Source organism: Vanacampus margaritifer, chromosome 11 (assembly GCF_051991255.1).
Source record: "Vanacampus margaritifer isolate UIUO_Vmar chromosome 11, RoL_Vmar_1.0, whole genome shotgun sequence".
Lineage (NCBI taxonomy): Eukaryota > Metazoa > Chordata > Actinopteri > Syngnathiformes > Syngnathidae > Vanacampus > Vanacampus margaritifer.
In genome coordinates, this window is record NC_135442.1 from 10,359,713 (window position 1) to 10,374,205 (window position 14,493).

Below are 14,493 nucleotides of genomic sequence, written 5' to 3' on the forward strand. Positions count from 1 at the left end.
AAGTATTTGTACTCCATTACATTGCAAGATTGGCAATTTGTTGCTGACTCATTTGCACCAACTCCTATTATCTTAAGGTCACAATTTCAGAAAACGTTTACTTTGCATGCTTTGGAAAAGAAAAAAAACTGAGAAGTGTGACATGACAAGGAAAGGGAAGGGAAAAAAATAGGAAACAATAATTAAGGAAACGAATGGCAAAAATAAATTTAACGATGCGCATGTTGAGGCTTTGAAGTAGCAAGAGACTGCCTTGAAAATTGAGACTCTAAAAGGTAGAGAGTGACTGATGATGCATAGAGAATATAGAATGTCTACAACTGTGTTTCCCATTAAGAGGAACACGTGTAAACGGTGGGTAAGCAGCTGTGGACCATCACTTGTCCCCAGCAAGTGTTAGACAAACCTTTCACTGCAACTTTGACCTTTTGCCATTTTGTGATCTTTCTATATCACAAAACACAACATATAGTGGAAACTAGGACCTGACTGACATGGACTTTTTTTTAGGTCGATGCTGGTTTTTGGTATTTGGTAGAATCAAATTCTGATAACTGATTAATAGTTTGATTAATAAAAAATAAAAAAATACAATGAATAAAATTATTTATTTATTGGTCCTTTAACGCTCACAACACTAAAGATGTGAATTACAGGCAGAACAACTGATTGTTTTGCTTTGTCTTATAGTATTTATCTTTACAACGCAGACATTCAAATCTGACAAAACACGCATCCATTGACTCTACAGACTTGAATTTTTTTTACTCCGGGTCAAAGTCATGCTGAAACATAAAAAGTCCTTCCTTAACTGGTGGCAAAAAACATTGTCAAACATGTCTTATGAAGAAGTATTCAAATTTGGGGGTAGCCAAGGTTCTAGCTGAGTACATGATTAATTGAATAGAAGGTCATGTCGAATGCCAAAAAACTTAATGGTAAACTGACCTAAACTAAGACCTAAACAAAGTGAAAGCCCCCCCCCCAAAAAAATATTGTAGCATGACAAAGACTGCATTTAAAGGACAAAGTGGGGGTAGAGCTTGAAGAGTCACAGGGTAGCTTATTTAAATGTTTGTATTATTATAATATTTTTTTTTTTTTAAACCTTTTTCAATCCCTGGATGGGTGGAACAAAAGGACAGATTCAAGTTGTGGGTATTTAGGGGAAAATAAGGAACAAAAAGTAAAGTAAAGAAGATGAGTACCTTGGCAGGGAGGCATATTGACGTTCCACCTCTTCATATTGTGGCGCAATTCGATGATCTTTCCCTCTGCCTGGAATCTGCAACAGACAAACAATCAAAAGCTGAGCTTGTGTTTGTGTGTCTGTCAGTCTCTGTGGATCACTGTTTACAATTCAATTTTAGAATATTCAAAAACAAGCCACAAAAAAAAAAATAATAATAAAAAAAAAATTGAGAACCGCACTCTCCCTCCCTGCCTTTGTGTTCTCCCAACCCAAAGCTTGTCTTTGGAATGGGTTTAGAGTGATTTGGTTACACAGTATGTCTGATCCTGTTGCTTCTTCTCGACTCTCACTCGTGCTGCCATGGCTTTCTTCTGGTTAAATCAAAGTATTCCACAGTCTTTGCCTGGCTCATGCTGCTCTTTGTATGCTCTCACTCTTCCTTCAGCAATTCCACAGCCACCACTGACAGTTCAATGGACAGCAAAAAAAAAAAAAAAGTAAATTGTAAGCCTAAGTATTCAAATTTGCAAAAATGTGTGCATAAAGCTGTGTAATACACACTCATTATTTTGTACATTTCTGAATGTGTATGTGTCTGAGTGATAAGGGTTGACAAAGGAGAGCTATTAGGGATTTACAGAGAAGGTGGAAAGATTCTCCTTACTCAATGAGGTTACTGGTGAATGCTTTACTCCAACTCACATATGATTAAAGTCATGTTTCGAAAAATCTTCCCCAACTTATTCCTTTTTGCTACTCCAACAGCCAGAATGTCTGTGGGATTATCCCGGTCTATTCAGTAGAGATATTCAAGCTTTTCCGGTGCTCCTGACAAACTCCAAATAAACCTAAAGACCTCACAGAACCCAAAAGGTATATTCTAAGTAGCGATCACAAGGAAAAATGTAAATAGAACGCAATTGAACAAACTCTGGGGCAGTGATTCTTCACCTTGTTGGAGTCAGGTTAAGAACTAGGGCCCGACCGATATGCATTCTTAGAGGCCGATACCGATACCAAATTTTGGCAGAAAAAAACAGATTATTTAAAAATATATATATAATGCATGAAATTACCCCCCACCCTCCCTGATTCCTTTTCAATAGGTGTCACACACAAACTATCGCTATTAAGATTCTCTGCTGTATGACCTTATCAAAAAAATTAATGCAGTATACAAAGTTATTGTATAGATTTATGTGTCAATAATAAAACCATTCTTGCTTGTTTACAACTGCTGTAAAGCATTAACCTTTTCTTTTATATATTTTTTATCCTGTGTTGTTTTCACATGTCTTGGGACTTACTGGCCTAACCTGGGACTTTGGGGATTGTATTTCGTGCCATGTCAGGTTGAAATAAATAATTTCCTCAGATGTTTGCATCCTTGAATTTTGAGAAAAGAAAGTCTTTGAATCCTTGAAATGCCAACTTAAAATATAACTTGAAAGGACAATGACAAAATACAACAATAAGAAAGTGAAATAAGAATAGAATAAAATAAAATAATAGTAACTGAAAAAACAGTTCTTCATGTTAGCATTTGAATGGTATCCTCTCTTCGCTTTTAGCATTAGCGCTAAGCTAGCGAAGTTTTAAAAACTAAGAATGTTTTGTATTTAAGTATACAGTGGATGTAATTCTTAACGTCGTGTGTTTAGTTATACAGTTAACGCCAACTGCGGTGTCATTAAACAGCTTAAAGGATGCTTAGGGACAACAAAATAACATATGCTACACACTTGCTAGTTGCTAATGCTAAGCAAGCAAAATGGTGCATTCAGAGTACTTTCACACAGTTGGAAACTTCAGTTTTTTTAAAATAACGTTTGAAGGGGAAAATAATCGTCCATTTGACTCAATTGGTCGATTGTTTTGGCAGATGTGTGAAGGCCAATAATGGGCCGATTATAATCGGTCGGGCCCTATTAACACCTCTAGGGTGTGAGATGTGATATTAATAAGGTGATTGGGCTACAGTCTAAAAAATAGCTTTCTCAAAAGTACACATTTTGCCAGCACAAAGCCAAAATGTGAGCGTATAGCTTGTTTACACACAGTGGAATAAAGAATAATATCAGCATCAAATCCAAGAGAAGACAACAAAAAGGCTGGTGAAATGCTCGCACGTGTCCTATGCAAGAGAGACAAAGGATTGAAGGTTTTATAGAGAACTAGGTTCTCCTTGCTTCGACTCACGGTAATATTGTCAACATAAAAGGGTCTGAGCGTGAGATATCACACACATCCTCTTCACTCTGTATTCAAGGGAATGATGCCAGGAGGGATATAAAGCACATTTGCTGGCCCCGCTTTCTTTTGAACACCTGTCTTTATAGCGCTAATATCTCAGGTAGACAGACGCGGGATATTAGCGGGGAACAGATATGTGGAGTGAATGAATGAAAGGGTATTAGTTGGGAGAAGAAAGGAGAAAAGAGAGATTGCATGAATGAGAACTAAATGAGCCGGAGCAGTTGAAATACATAGAAGGGATATAATGAAGCCACGGAGCGAGGAGGCGGCGGGAGGAAAGACATGAGAGGTGGATTATAAAAGGAGGGAGAGAATTGGGTGAAGACAGGCCTGACGGCGTGGCGAGGTGATGGGAACATTAACAATATGATTTCAACAAGATAGCTCAAGGGGCGAGAAAATAGGAAAGGCTGGCTGACTACAACATCCAACAAAAAGGTGAGGGTGACGATTAAGGGGTAAGCATATGACAGAGTCAAATAAATCAGCTAATAGTCTGTGCTGTACTTCGCATGTCAAGACATCGCACAGAAACACTGACAAGGGTTTCTTGGCCATATTTTAATTCCATCAAACTATGAATTGATTTTATATTACAATTTGATCTGCATTTAACCATTGTAACAAGGTTAGACCTCGACTAGATAAGTACTGCAGTGATTAACTTGGAATACATCCGGGAATTTGTCTCAGTTTACTCCATTGAGTGATAGTGTCTCATTCTTAAATAAAGCCGGAGGCAAACCAACATGTTCATGTGTTTCAGAAGGCGTAAATTGTTAGCCTCTGAAGCAAGCAATTAAGAAGCCTGCTGAAAGTCCTGAAATTGGGTTATGCATTACCAAAAAGACGGAGAGATACGGTGAAGCGCCATCCTCAAGTAAGGCAAGGCTGAGGCTAAAAAAAACATCTCAGAACTCATCATACAAACCAAAACCAAAACAAAAAACTATTCCAAGCCTCCTATCATCATCACTTGAGAAGATATTGGCCAAAAACCCAAGCACATATTACATCTTCCTCATGGCCCATGAGCTACCCCATTTTGTGTTCATGCCGGAAAAACAAACAAAAATCCATTGTTTGACGAAAAGCTGTGGCTCTATCAAATGTGAAATAAACACTACAACACTACAAGTGAAGGCAATCAACAGCAGGTGTGTGTGTTTGTGCATTTCTCCCACCGTCACATTCTTGTGCTGCTTTACAGTCAGAGATAAACTGTACGAAAAAAAAAAAAAAAAAAAAAAGTGTTGGTACCGAAGCACAGATGGTTGTTTAATGCCAAAGGAAAGGTTGAGTAAACAAAAGCACACACGAACATGAAATCAATGTACACGTGTGAGTTGATGAAGTATGTAAAGAACCAACAGATGTCGATTTTATACGCCCATTAAATATTATCAACAGTAACAAGAGGCCATGATTGCCAGGGAAAGGTTGTAACAATGCATTTTGGAAACTGCCAGATACTATGACCGCCATATCCACAGCTTTTTATACATACACTTAGCTATATTTTTGGCACATAATCAGACCTCACTGTGACCCCGTGAAGCACAAATGCACGGTTGTAGACAACCTCAACGAATCCCACTAGGAGTCTTCCAATTATTCATGATACGCTGCGACTCTGAAATATTCATACGCTGGCCAAATTTGGAATTAAAGCGAATTTGTATATGCTGAATTTGTATCTCCTGCCTGAGATGACACAAAAAAAAAAAGAGGCAAACGACTGAAAGTAGTGATATTAATGAGTAATATCCACCCACCATTGTAATGTTTTTTTACATTATGAAATTGGTTCATATCTCTTTCACAATATTCTAAAAGATTCCTAGTAACTACTGTAAAGGTATTTTTACCCACCCAAATGAACATGATAAATGATATTCATTATCTATGTGAAGACAACGACCATTTTAATGATTTAACAGGGTAGAATGAGCACCACATTGGTGACACCTGATGTAGAGTACACTGTATATCCTTTGCACATCGAAGTTCTCATGACAGATTATTGTTTTTGTTTTTTTGTTTGGCAATAACTGATATTTGTAGTGTGAGGATAACGTGATTCAAAAAATGGATGGATGGAAGGGATGATATTGGCGTCAAAACTTGGGATAGTATGAACTAAAATACTTAACTTTGTTTAAAGTATAGGAATATGCTTATTAAACATCCATCCATCCATCATCTGAACCGCTTATCCTCAGTTTCCCAAATTTGCAACAAGCATTTTTATAACTCTTGATTTTTAATTTTTTTTTTTTATATTTGGCGATACACATCTTTGTTTTAACATTCAAACAAAAACAAGGAGCTCCCAGGCATAGTAGCATGTCTAAGAAAGTTAGATGAATACTTTAATAAATAGCTGCCTCAAGTTTTCTAGGGTTAATAAATCCCACCAAAATGTTTAATATAACCGAAATGTTAATCTTTCAATTACTTAATAACCTTTGTTTTAAATTGGTCTCTTAACAGCCGATATGCTTCAAAAGGGCAAAATATCTGCGCTGATAAGCAGCCCAGACGATAATTATATCTAGTTCTTACTTCAAATAACGATGATATGCTGTACTGTACTGGTTATCGACCAATATCTTGGATATCGAACACGTTTGTTTGTTTGTTTTTTTGCAAAGGTTATCAGCATCGGCGACAGAAATCCTCTATTGGGCAAGCTTCACAGTCCTCCCAATACTTTTGTCCTTGTTAGCGTATGCTGCTATGGCATGAAAACGTGTGTCAGATGAGACAAAATAGGAAGTTAGTTGGTAGCAGACAGAAGATTTACAACAGTGACGACAGAATTGCAGTGCAAGGTGTCTGGTCGGTGCTGGATTTCACTTTCCTTTCTTTGGTCCTTCCTCGGGTCTCCTGACGGCCTCACGACTCTGGCTGGAAGTGTTTGGTTTAGGTGAACGGTATGGGATTTTTTAATAGGTTTTAGGTGAACTAATGAATACAAGTAAAATTACCGAATGAACAATACTGAGCTCTCCAGAAAAAAGAAAAAAAAGAAGTGCAGTGCAGGGCGAACAATATGACAGGCGAGTGTGTGTTTGGCCAACGTATACACACCCTCTTCCTACCCCCTCTCCTTTTTTTGTCACAGATGGCTGGAGGCTGGAGTGTAGCATTGGTAGGCTAAATGGTCCGGTGACATTTCACAGCAGAGTGAGCATGGAAGGAGTCGTCAAGAAGAGCTTCATTTTTCTTCTTTCAACAGACTCTTCACATCATATTTCAAGACTGACATGGATGGAGCATCTCAATTAGAACACTTGTGGCCTCTTCTCTCTCACTCCAATATTGCACTACTTAAGTGAAATAGCGCGGTCCTGTGAGTGCTACAAAACACCCACCCCCTCCATGCACACTCTTAATTAGGATCTATATGTTCCTCGGGTGTACAATCATGTACAGTGGTCCTCAGGCACAAATATACTTTTATCACTGAATGTACGGCCTCGCCATTTACCCACATAGGGGTTATCCTCCATTTTATTTGTGTCTTTTTTTCTGACTACAAATCAGTCCCTCATGAGTGGTTTGATTTTTTTTCCCCTTTACGACAGCTCTTTTGCAATCAGTGTAAACATAATGTACAACAAAACTATAATAACAATCTCTATTTTAATCCCCAAGCCAATATCCCCTATAATGAATGCCTTTGAGACCGCTACCATTTCACTCAAAAAAGGTTGCAATCTCCCACTGAACTTCATATTTACTCTCTCAAGTGTTTTGTTTTTATAAATTAATTGCACGCAGACCATATATAGGTACTTGCAAACAGCAAAATACATGTGAGCTTGCTAACAGGGTTGACAATGACAATGAGTAGACACTTTTTCGGTTAAAGTCAACCTTAAACATTTCTTGACAATAATATGTTTATGTGACCTCACTAGTCAAACATGACATTCTGATTAATATTACATTTGTGGAATATGAGTTATGCAGTAAAATACAGCCATTTGTATCCATCTCAGGGGGCGGCCATTTTGCCACTTGCTATCGGCTAAAGACGACAGTTGTTCAAGGGCTCAGCCAACAAACAATCACAGCTCACCTTTTTTCCGAAGCTAAGATGTGATTGGTTATTACCTGAGACCTGAGCAACTTTGTCATTTTCACTCGACAGCATGTGGCAAAATGGCCGCCTTCTGACACTGATAAAAACAGCTGGATTTTGCTGCTTAACTCATATTCCACTAACGCAATATTAGAGTAATTTCTGGACTGTCAGGCGCACCTGAGTATAAGCCGCGCTAGCTAAATTTGGGGAATACTCGAGTTTGTTACACGTATAAGCCGCAGGTGTTTTAATGTTACCGCACCAGGCTCCCCCGCTACTTTCTTTTCCATAATGAGGGCACACATTTTCTCTCTCTCATTCTGTCTCCCCTACTGTATTTGGGCTCACTTGTTTTGTTTTGCTCTGCCTGATGCTCTTGCGCTTCCTTTGTAGTGCGCCCCATTGTGATCTGATGGATAAGCCGCACCTTTGTATTAGCCGCAGGTTTGAATGCAAGTGAAAAAAGTAGCGGCTTATAGTCCAGAAATTACTGTAACCAGAATACAGTATTTAGAAATGGTGCTGCATAGAACATATTATTGTCAAGAATTTTTTTGGGGGGGTTGAATCCTCCTTTAATTTTTGCAGTTTTATTACTACTACTGCTATACTTTCATGATGACTATTGGTTATGATGACACCATAAACAGCTTTATGGTGATACTGAACATCATCTCAGCACGCCTCTGTTTTCATTCCGCTATCTATCCATCTCACTATTTGAATTGGAATACCCCCCCCCCCCCCCACCCATCGAATAAAGAGAAGCAGGTTCTAATCCGCATCAGTCATGTTGTTCTGCAAAGCTAGCAGTTTTGGCTGGCTCAATTAAAACACATCTTTCAAAAAGCTCACGTGTTAGTGAAGATGTGCATGTGTGTATTGCAGCCAATAACTGATGACGCAGGACTACTACACTCAAGCCGACGTGCTAAAACCCGATAATTCCACACATACGTACAAACATATTGAATCCAGTAAAAAAAATTATCCATGTAGTAATCCTGTGCGAAAATTCCATAATCTACTTTACTTCACTGTACGGTCCCAAAATGTCAGTCAAATTCCTCAAACCATCCTCACAAGACATCACCAACATTCAAACTGTAACATACAATACATGCGGCACAAGACTTTCAGTATGTAATGAAGCAAGTTAAGAAAAGCGTTTGTGTTTAAATTGTGCATAATGTTAAAAACTTCTGCCTACTACACGGCTGTATTTTAATTATTGGTCACTACGGTGATACTTGGAAAGAAAAGTTTTTTTGTTTTTGTTTTGTTTTTTAGATGTTTTTAGATGAACCACCATCCAGATGATTACAATGCACCACATTGGCCTTGCTGCATTGTTGTTTATCATACAAACGTTCAAATGTTAAATCAAATAAAAGAGTCAATAGACAATTATGACATCCAATGTGTCGAACACCAACGGGATACTACAACACTCAGCTTTTTCAATTTTATTTCTTGAGCTACAAGAGAAGAAGAAATCACTCTCAGTACAATGCAGTTCTATGACATCTCATTAGCTCTAATTAAGTTACTCCAGTGGGTAAAGAATCCTATTTTCGTCATAAAGAGCTCATTCTATACAATTATGAAAGGGAGACAGATTGGAGATTTTTTTTAAACATGTTATGACAATGGTATTTTGTTTTCTTCATTTTAGAATGCAAAGAATGTCGCATTGCTGGTAGCAAAGTGATCTATAACTGAGAGCACCTAAGAAAGACTTGGCGTGGGTGGTGTTTCTGTGCATGTTTACGCGGCAAAATGAAGGCTGTGGACTGTTGAGTGAAGTTTTGAAACCAGAAGTCTCAGCACCTGGCAAAGTGATTGCTGAGTCACTGCTATTGATCAACAAGCCCATGAAATCTCGGCAGACATACACCATTAAGGTCACTTTGCACTATTGGACTGTAAAATCTCACTTAGAGAGACGGCGGGGTGTGGCAGCCCCAAAGAGAGGGAGGATGGTGCACAGCAAAAATCTGCATCTCGGAGAAATGCAGCAGAGGCAGAGCAAAAAAAAGATCAACATCTATTATGAATGGAATTTTGTATTAACAATGCACGCCAGGCATGTTTATTCACAAATGTCAGTGACACTCTCGAATAGATGACCGGTAGTTAAGACAGCAAAGATAAATGTCACAGCAGTTTAACTTGTGGTACAATTAAGACAACAGAAGGTCAATTCCTCTAAACGCATGCAGCCAGATGAGTCTCTGGTGAATACAATTAATGCTACTTAATGCAAAGTGTTTGTGGCATCTCTTTATTAAAGGCAAAGTCAAGTCAAAACATTTCTTTGCGTTCTATGTTCTATTCACCCCCACTAGTCTAAACAGGTTATTCTCATTCAGATTGTGTTTGTGAAATATGAATTAAGCAAAAAAATCATCCCGTTTTTATCTATTGCAAGTTGGCGGCCATTTTGCCTAGTGCCATCGACTGAAAATGACATCACCGTGACTAAGGGCTCAAGCTTGCGATAGTCACATGACTCAACCCAGAAAACAGGTGAGTCGTGATGTTGGTGAGGAGAACTGTGTCGAGGTCCCATATGTTTACGGATCAGATTATAAATTATAAAAGGTTCCATTGTAGTAAATTAGAGTAAGTAGTTTTCTTTGTCCACACAAAATAAATAAGGAATAGGGCTTAGAATTGCATTGTAGAGATCCTATTTAAAAAAAAAATATATATTTTTAGAGAGGTATTTTTTTAACCCTGGAGAACCCACGGGGTCAAATTTGGCCCCTATAAATTCTGCTACTCAAATAACAAAGACCTATTTTTTTTTTTTTCAAATTTAACTTCAAAAGTCCAGAGTGCCATTTCTGACCCCTGAATGGGGCCATCTAGTGGATGGATATTGCACTTACATGAGCCAGAGTGGTGGTGACAAGATGGCTGGCAACATGCTGTTTTGTTGAGCTGGAAATCAATCCAAACAAAACCATCTTCTCAACAAACCATCAGATGGTAAAATTGTGTTTTTTTTTGTTAATCTATTTCATATCATGTTGCAGAATGCCTAGGAGTATGTTTTATATATATATTTTGATAAATTAGCAACTCTGAGCTAGTTAAAAAAAAAGGGTTAAAATTGAAAAACATATATTTTGGTGTTCAGTGAACTTATAGCAGTCATTTAATGTATAATTCATAATTTTCCAAAGAAGAAAAGGGTTCTTGGGTTCTCCAGGGTTAATCAGCAAAACAAATAATTCAGAAATATTGGTTCAAGTAAAGAATGACAAAAGTGTGGAGCAGGCAAGTGCACAGGGGGGAAAAAATGGTCATAAGGAAGGTAAGGTGATAGCACAAGAGATAGGATTAGTCTCTGCTGCAAATCCGGTTGAAAAATGAGCACAACACACCACAGCTAATACACATGCAGTGATACCAACTGTATATCTCTATACTAACACATAAGTTTAAAGCTCTCACACACACAGATTCTTCCGAACCATAGTGTTTTCAACAGCTGAGCGTGTCCTTGAAAACGCAAGGTGGGTAGTTGATAAGCGGAGGAAAAGAAAACGAGTCAGAGGTGATGCTGGAATATATATAGGGCTATAGAGAGGGATCAGCAGAAGTGCAGTTAAAAAGTGAAGAAAGATAATTTACTTTTCTCTAAGCTTCCTTCCTGCCACCCAGATAGTATATCCCTGTTCCTCTACCCCCCACTTAGCAATGGGCACCCCTGAATGTGTCTGTCTGTCTGTCTCACCCCAAACTTCAAAAAGTTCCCCTTTGAGGATTAGGGGGAACAAAGAGAGGTGAATTCCAAGCTAGACTGGGGGAACAGAAGTAAAGTGGGAAGTATGGGTGAGGTAGAAGTTTAAGGGCGGACAATTACGAGATACAGGAATGACGGAAGAGAAGGCTGAGGCAGCGGAAATGGGAGTCTTAGGTTGAAAAGTACTGTCAGCTTCTAAGGTAGAAAATGCTATTGGTTTTTTTTATTAAGGGATTCTAGACGTCATTTTTACTATCTCACAGGCAGAAGTATTAGAGCGGAAGCACATATATAAGAACATGCAACCACCACCTTTCAATCACAAAGAAATTGACACAAAGGAATGCATGGCCATGGAGAGAACCCGAATATAAAACTGAATGGTTTTTTTCCCCCCCTTTTTGCACACGGAGAAGGGGAGCAGGTGTCTATCTTGACAGAATAGATGGAGATATAATACAATAGAAGCAACATTTCACCCTCCCTTACCTGTACAGAAGATTGACTTCAGCCCGGTCGTGTAATGGTGTCCATTTCTTTTTCATATATATATATATATATATATATATATATATATATATATATACACACACACATGCATATATACGTATATATATATATATATATATACATATATATATATATATGGCCATATGGTATTGAACATTATTACTCTGTATGTGACAATCAGTGGTACTTTAACTTTAACTATACATTTTGCTGCTAAATGTGTTTACAGTCCGTCACAGAGACGGCCTCAGACTGTTGACAAATAATCTCACGTAGTGTCAAATGATTTAAAAGAAAAGCAATAAAAATCATCTACTTATGCAAAATGTGAATGGTGCATGCGTGTCAGCGCAAATATGAAATGATAAGGCACACAAAAGGCGCATCAATGGTCAAGAAGTGTGGAAAATGGGGGCAACATTTCCTTTTGTGCAAGATGACATGCCTTTTAAGGGGGCAAAACCCCAACGACAGTGCGCTTTTTGTTTGATATGTGAATGAAATGCATGGACAGAAACATCTAAATATACAAGTCTAAATGCCAGAGGGCCAAAAGATGAGTTATTTATGAAGTTAAAAAAGTGCAAAAACCATGAGACATTTGACTCATATCTGATAGCACCTTAGAGTCTTTCTAAAAAAATCCACTATGATCCAGTGCAGGCTTGATGAACTGGGATAGAGAAGGACTGACACAAATGAGTGTTGTGGGAATGGACTAGAAATGTAAGAAGAGAACATGGTGGGGATTAGAAAGTCTCTGAAAGTCAGTCGCTTAATTTCCTGGCTAACCTGGCTATGATTATCTCCAGAGTGGGAAAGGAGTGCTTGAAGTCTGGGACCAGACTAATCCGCACTGACTAACCTCCACCTCTCATTTCCTCTAGATTAACTCACTCTGCTACTTAATGAAATGGTAAAGTGAGAAAGAAAAAAAGTGAGAAGGAAAAATTAACGGTGGAGACTTGCCACCAAAGAAAGAAAATAAAAACATTGCAAAACCAGAAAAGCACTCAGTAGACTGCGGACCACCGCCAAGTTGAATCTCTAAAACGTTATGAATGGAAACTTGGTCCCATTTTGATTTGGGTGGTCTGTGGAGGCAACACATTTTTTTTTAATATATATGTTGGACTATGAAGCGTTTTTCACTTGAGTGAATCTTGAGTGCTGATGATGGCCCAGAGTCCAGGAACTACTACTAATCAATTAGCCCCACTACCCAAACAATCACAAATGGTGAGCTGAAATATTCTTGCTTTGCTGGAAATAAAAAATGCCGAATGGTAGCTGGTTATTACTGGGTGTTCGTCATGTGCCTCTAGGTCATGTGACACAAAACCAAATAGTTAGTTCGGGACATTCCCTTCAGTTTGCACGTTCTATTTTTTATTTTTATTTTTATTTTTGGCACCTACTCCAGTTTCCTCCATGCGCCGTCCCTGCAGTAAAGTGGTGTTTGTGGGGTCAGCTGGGAAAGCTCCAAGCTCCATGCATAATAATAATAAGTGGTATGGATAATGGCTAGCTGGATGGATGGTCTAGTGTCATGGCTCCACTATAATTGAGAAAATGTGCCAATGTAAGGATTAAAGGAAATGGAAAAGAAGGAAAACCAAAATATGGAGGGGGTGGGGGGGGGGGGGGACTGGAGGGAGAGATTTCTAGTCAGATTAAATAAGAGATGCTTACGAGGGAGATCGAGGTTATCTTTAGCTAATGGAACAGACAGGATAAATGCACACATGTATTGATTAGACTTTTGAGTGTGTGTGTGTGTGTGTGTGTGTGTGTGTGTGTGTGTGCGGGGGGTAAACAACACCTGAATAACAGATCACATTCATAGAAAGACACAGTTGTCTATTACAATTTAACCTCTCTGAAAAGCTACAGCCAAATGCTTGGTGTAGCGGCCAGCCTGACCAGTGTCATGCCACTTGACCAGTCTGTTGGCCGGTGCCCCTGCTATGCCACCGGCTGGGCCCCAGCTGGCCAATTAGCTCCCCCCTCTTAGCGTGGAGCTCAGCCAATGACAATCCCTGTGAGATTTCAGTTGGTCTGAACCCACAGATGGGCGGACGTGGGATAAAAGTGAGGGAGAGGGGAAGGGAAGTGTGAAAGGGAAGGTGAGAGGGACTTGGCTTTAATTCTCTTGACATTATTGTGACATCCTCATTTGAGTTCGTGGTGGGAAACAAATGTTCAAATTGAAAGTTGACATGAGACTAGTGATGTCTTTAATAAGCAAGAAATGAGTTTTCTGCATCCAATTTTTCATACATTAATAATGTATTACTTTTATGCAACACTTAACAGTAGATGTTAGATTAATTACAGGAGGGCCTGAATATGTACCCGATGTAGAAACATAATAGTTCTGTCACAATGTGTACTGACTGTATTAATAATTTCTGAACACAAAGCCAGCTAACATCTTCCTTTTTCTCTACCTCTTAAAATATGTACACAGAACAGTTATTTTCATGACCATTTGGCCTCTTTAACAAACGGCACTTCTAATAATGAATCTCTGCGGATAAGCAGATATATATTAGTTGAGACTAAGAAATCTCTGCTCGTAAATAATACCCTTAGTGCCTCGTTCACCAAACATACATTTAATTAAGAAAAGAAGTGTGTAAAGTTGAATGACAAATACATTTTGGGGAATCAGCATCTTAAAATAAA

General features: G+C 38.5%; 1 protein-coding gene across 4 annotated transcripts in view; it reads right to left on the reverse strand.

Annotated features, from left to right (window-relative positions):
- The window catches only part of pard3bb (par-3 family cell polarity regulator beta b), a 164,820-nt gene that overhangs the window by 46,580 nt on the left and 103,747 nt on the right, over nucleotides 1-14,493 (reverse strand). For all 4 annotated transcript variants that reach the window (XM_077580357.1, XM_077580356.1, XM_077580355.1 and 1 more), the window contains one exon: nucleotides 1,209-1,285. In XM_077580357.1, coding sequence (XP_077436483.1) covers nucleotides 1,209-1,285 — 77 coding nt within the window. The remainder of the gene's footprint in view (nucleotides 1-1,208; nucleotides 1,286-14,493) is intronic.